Raw genomic sequence first — 5,227 nt, 5'->3', positions numbered from 1 at the left:
TCAACATGCCACATTCTTGTAAAATTAAATGTAATCTATTATATTTTAATTATAACAATATTTAACATTTATAAATGAAAATTATGCACATGGCACATTCTTGTAAAATTAAATGTAATTTAATATTTTTAAATTATAACAATATTTAGCATTTATGACTGAAAATTATGCACAATAATACAGCTATCATAGGGTTTGTCACAACACCCAAGGGTTCATTGTGAAGGTTGTGTGGAAGCGTGCACTGTAAGAGTCTACATTGGCTTTCATAATATTACTTTTTTATTTAAAAAACTAATTAGGTTAGTTCAGTTATATATGAACAATTTGAGCATGTAAGCCCTGCATTGAAAATAAATATTTACCATCACATTGAAAACCTGTATTTAAAAACAACTCCATGAATCTCTATGTATCAACTTTTAGGTAAAATTAATTAAATGCAAACTTCTATCAATTAAAGTACATAAATCATCAATATAAAATCTAAGTTTATATAAAAGGTACCACTTAATTTTAATATATAGTAATATCATTGAATACTCCAACACTATAATCATAAGGGTCTCAACTTCTAAAGTGTTGAAATCTATACAAGTAATCACAAACAAACAACCAACATCACAGACTAGTGTGATTTCAAACCTCTAACCCCACAACATAGGCCTACTGCATAATTCTAAACTTCAACCCGAAAATGGAAAACGCTGCATACTTAATACACTAATACGATTTCAAACTTCAACCGGAAAACGAGAAGCGGTGCGTAGTTGGACGGAATGTTCATATTTTCAGCCGGTGAAGAAGACGATGGCCAAGATGATGAAGAGCTTTGAAGTCAATGGACGTGCATAATCCCTGGCCAATCTCGCACACCCTGCAGGCCAAGAATATAGAAAAAACCGGCAGTGAAAAGCCGACCTAAAGAGAAAATTTTACGTGAAGAAAACAAATGAATTGAATTTGCAGTAAATAAGAGTTACCTGAAGTTGTAGAGGCAGAAGCTAGACGTGAGTCCACTTCGAAGTTGGTGCCGCTTGCCGCAGCTTTTAGTGTTTTCGATGAAGTTCCAGCAATTGTAATACCCGCTGCTGCACAGTCTGCTCCTAATTCGCCTGCGAGTTATATGTATAGTTATTTTTTGCCGATTGAAATAAAGTTGAATTCTCATGTTTTTCAAAATTTAGAGTAAAATACCGGATAAACATTTAGACTAAAATACTGATTAACAACCAAATTATATCAAGTAAGGAATATTGTTCAGCTTAGTTGTTAGTAACTAAACAAAAACTTTTGTTTTTGAAAATATTAAATACTTCAAACATAAGTGAATCAATGATTGGTTGGTTTATTATTTTTTTTATCTTGTCCATTGAATGTGACACTATTGAATGTGATGGATAAGATGAAAACATAGTAATTATTGACATGTAATATGGTGCTTAATATTTATTTTATAATTTAATAATGGTATTTTTACATTCAGATGCTTCAGGTTAGGTTAAATATCATTTAAGTTTCGTCAAATTATAATGATCAGCCGCTATTATTTAGATTAGCAAATAACCGAAAATGCCTCTTATAATTTAATCTCCCATATAATCTAATAATGCTATTTGGACATATGAAAGAGTTTTCATAGTCTCTTTCATAGTAATATTGACCCATTGTGATAAAGCTAGAAACTTAAACACCTCCACTACCAAGAAAACTTTTCAATGGTTGCTAAATCATAACTTAAACACCTCCATCTAATAGGTCTTGCTGTGCCAATTTCTAACACTGAGCTAGAAGTCGTAATAGTATTAACCCACTTTAAACCAAAACTTTACGTAGGTGATAATAACAGTAACCCACTTTAAACCAAGATCTTACTCAGAAATGATAATAGCAATAGCCCACCTTAAACTAAAACCTTACCTGGAAATGATAATAGCAATAACCGACTTTAAACTAAAACCTTACCTAGAAATGATAATAGCAATAACCCACTTTAAACTAAAACCTTGCCCATATAATTTGAATTTGTTACTCATTCCTCTGAATTTGAATATTAAAAAAAATGTTTCGACACTGTCAAATGCCGTTAAGTTTGGTGAAACTATAATCAACCAGCTTAACCACTTGCATGAGAAAAGCTTGAATGCAAACTAGTGCAATCATAATTATTATAATAAGAGATATTTCCTAGCTTGAAAATAAACTTAACCACTTACACGAGAAAAGCTGGAATGTAGACTAGTGCAGTCATAATTATCATAGTGAAAGTTATTCCCCCAGCTTGAAAGTAAACTAGTGCAGTCATAATTATCATAGTGAAAGTTATTCTCCAATAACCTTGAAAACAAAAAGCTGAACTGAGGTCAGGGGAAGAGAAACTTACATTCTGCAACACAATAACCTTTCTTCGAATTCATGAGATTTTGGTAGCCTTGGTGGCAGAGGCAAGTATGACTGCCATGAGGCTTCTTCACACACGTTCCCGCTCCACATACATCCCACTCACATGCTGCAAGCAATCAATACCAAAGTGACTATAGATACCGCAATATTGGAATGCAGCTTTAGGCCTTAAAGGCCAAAAATAAAAATTTACAATCTGAATTAGCATACACGTCCAGCTAGATGGTTATCGTTAAGTTACTTACGGTTGAACTGATCAGGATCGCTTAAGTTACTGCGCGATACTTGCGAAGTTGCTGAAGGATATAAGACTTCACTACAGCCATAATTTAATGTGCCTGTACAGACAAAGAACTTGCAGAATCTTAGAATCTTATTAGAATCACTGAAAATTGTAAAATAGTAAAAATTTATTTAGAAATATGTTATGAAATATTATGAGATTTAATGTTAAATTTCCTAAAGTGATATGAATTTTTTATTATTTAAAAACCTAAAACATTAACCTCGCAAACAAAATTAGATTAAGCTTACATTCTGGTACGGTGCATGGAAGATATGCTTCTGAAACTGCTTTCCTCCATCCATGTTTGCACTCGCACCTCCAGTAGGGATAAACTGAGGAGTCTTTGCATACTCCATTTCCGCAGTCATAGAAATCACAGACATAGTTACCATGCACTGATGTTATTATTCCGCAGCACAGAATAGTGGAAATTATGGCAATCGTGCCAAAGCCCAGGGCTTTGGGAGAAACCTCCATTTTCCAGCACTTCAGTTGGGCTAACTCTCTCACAGGGAATGATAACAAGAGACAAGCTGCAAGGTTTTGAATCCTGAGAACTATCGATATTGTCACCAGACATGCAGGACTTATAGAAGTTAGTGTAGAAGAGTAGTTGGCACATCTATTTCACTATGTTGATCATTTGGAATATTTTATAGGAGCCAAACATCTGTTGCTATGACTTTGTAAGGTTCTAAAAACATCACCCGGAATTTTATTCTAGGGGAAAGGGTTCCAGAAAGAATTTTCATTTCTCGTTTAGGGTTCTGGACCCGTGAGACCATGGTGACATTTTTGGTTTTTTGTGGGTGACTCACATTATAAAAGATGCAGAGAATGGAAATTTGGACGTACCGTGGCTGAAAGTCTGCTACAGGATAGAAACAAGTCATCGGAGTCGTTAATGAAGCGACTGGTGAAAGTGATTAGGATTGAAGGTTCGCTCGATTGATACAGGTGAAACATTGTTAATGAAGTGGTTAAAAATTAATGATAAAATAATGAACAATGTTCATGAAGTCGTTGAAAATAATCAATTTTAATACACCACGCGGGGCTGTAACGATAATTGTGTGAAGTCGGCTGAAAATAGAGAGAATTTGAAGTGAAAGAAGTTTAGTTCAGGGCGAAAAGAATTTGACAAAGAAGCGATGAAGGACAACCAGCCGTATCAATAATGGATTCTGGACAATGAAAGTGTTCAAGAGATATACACTTTCAAAGACACATGATTGGGCAATAATAAAATATTGTGAAAAGTCGTGTGCAGGCATTTTATTAATATTAAAATATAATTAAACTGTCCATCACTACACAGTTACAAGGCATTGTTAATTTTAAAATTTTTGAAAAAGTGTATCATTATTATGTCTCATAGAGAAATTAGAAGTATATAGATAATTGTGTAATTTTATGTAAAACTAATAAATTCAAATACTAGGTTTAAAAAGTACTTTTAACTAACCCTACTTGCATGTGAAGAATAGTGTGCAAGTATAGTGCTGTCCGAGTAGGGAGATGTATCGGATTTGGACACTATCATTGCTACCGGATGTGATTACGTTCATGAGTGCTCACTTGGGGAGGGTCACGGGAGCTTATTACAAAAAGCATGCACATGTTATTAGAGAGGGGGATATGGAGCTTCAAATGGAGGAGGAGAATTAGTGGAAAATATGATTTGATTTTAGGATAGCAATGAAAATTTTAATTTAAGAGTGTTTGTGTAAAGCAGTGATCAACTCCAAATATGAGGTTATATAGACAATATATGAAAGATCATGCTTTTATTTGCAAGTTTATTGGCATATGGCATTCCGAGAAAGATTTAGTAAGATAGATGTACAACAAATGGCAACCAAAAGGTCAAATTGATTTGAAAATGGGGGCCAAAGGTTTCTTTACAGTCATATTTACATGCTTTGAAGATAGGGCTAGAGTGTTCGAAAACAACCCCTTCTTCTATAAAATGTAGGTTTATTTATGCGGTTCTAAGAGGAATGTTATAACCATGAAAATGAGTAATTCTTAGCGGCCTCAATATTGGTGAGGCTTTTTTCTCTACACAAAGGATTTTGGGATCCAAAGATACTTGAAGGAACAAAAAACTTGATAGGATCTTTTGTCAATATCTCGGATGTGATCTAATGTGGGAGGTACACCTCATATGCCAGAATATGAGTCTACATGAATATCTCTCAGCCACATCGAGAGTATTTTGAAATTTCCTAACAAGATGAGATTTGGAGTCAACCTTTGGATTATGCTCATGTTCATTTCTAGTGTCAAAGATTCTATGAATATGGTCATTTGTTCAGAGACTTCCTAATCTTCTAGGAGGAAATGCAAAAGGAATCTCAAACAGTTACTCCAAAGGATTCTCAAAGAGCCACAACTAGAAGTAGAAACCCTAGAAATCAATCTTCTCAACTCGAAGCAACCTGAATTCTGACTGGAAATAAGAATTTAATGCTTACCAACCAAGATGCTAACATAGAGCTTCGTGAAGATCTCATGAATCTAAACTCAAATTTAGAG

The 5,227-nt window shown here is 34.1% G+C and overlaps 1 protein-coding gene across 1 annotated transcript; it reads right to left on the bottom strand.

The window, feature by feature from the left end:
* Window positions 1-474: 474 nt before the first annotated feature.
* LOC149169381 (uncharacterized) lies at window positions 475-3,273 on the bottom strand. The gene is made up of 5 exons (XM_089428695.1): window positions 2,938-3,273; window positions 2,649-2,741; window positions 2,384-2,509; window positions 984-1,115; window positions 475-877 (listed from the first exon to the last, which is right to left on the bottom strand). Exons 1-5 carry the CDS (start codon window positions 3,164-3,166, stop codon window positions 792-794), a joined length of 666 nt encoding a protein of 221 aa, XP_089284821.1. The 5' UTR covers window positions 3,167-3,273; the 3' UTR covers window positions 475-791.
* Window positions 3,274-5,227: the final 1,954 nt, after the last annotated feature.

The sequence above is a fragment of the Pinus tabuliformis genome, chromosome 4_2, assembly GCF_031772625.1.
Source record: "Pinus tabuliformis cultivar Carrire ecotype Pingquan chromosome 4_2, CPIR1, whole genome shotgun sequence".
NCBI classification, from domain to species: domain Eukaryota; kingdom Viridiplantae; phylum Streptophyta; class Pinopsida; order Pinales; family Pinaceae; genus Pinus; species Pinus tabuliformis.
The sequence above is the reverse complement of the archived record's forward strand: the minus strand, read 5'-3'. Positions and strand labels throughout refer to the sequence as shown.

Coding starts and splice junctions, on each gene's coding strand:
- LOC149169381 (XM_089428695.1), bottom strand. CDS start 3,166: ATGGAGGTTTCTCCCAAAGCCCTGGGCTTTGGCACGATTGCCATAATT. Junction 2,742..2,937: donor TCCATGCACCGTACCAGAAT/GTAAGCTTAATC, acceptor TTGTCTGTACAG/GCACATTAAATTATGGCTGT. Junction 878..983: donor TTCTGCCTCTACAACTTCAG/GTAACTCTTATT, acceptor CTTGGCCTGCAG/GGTGTGCGAGATTGGCCAGG.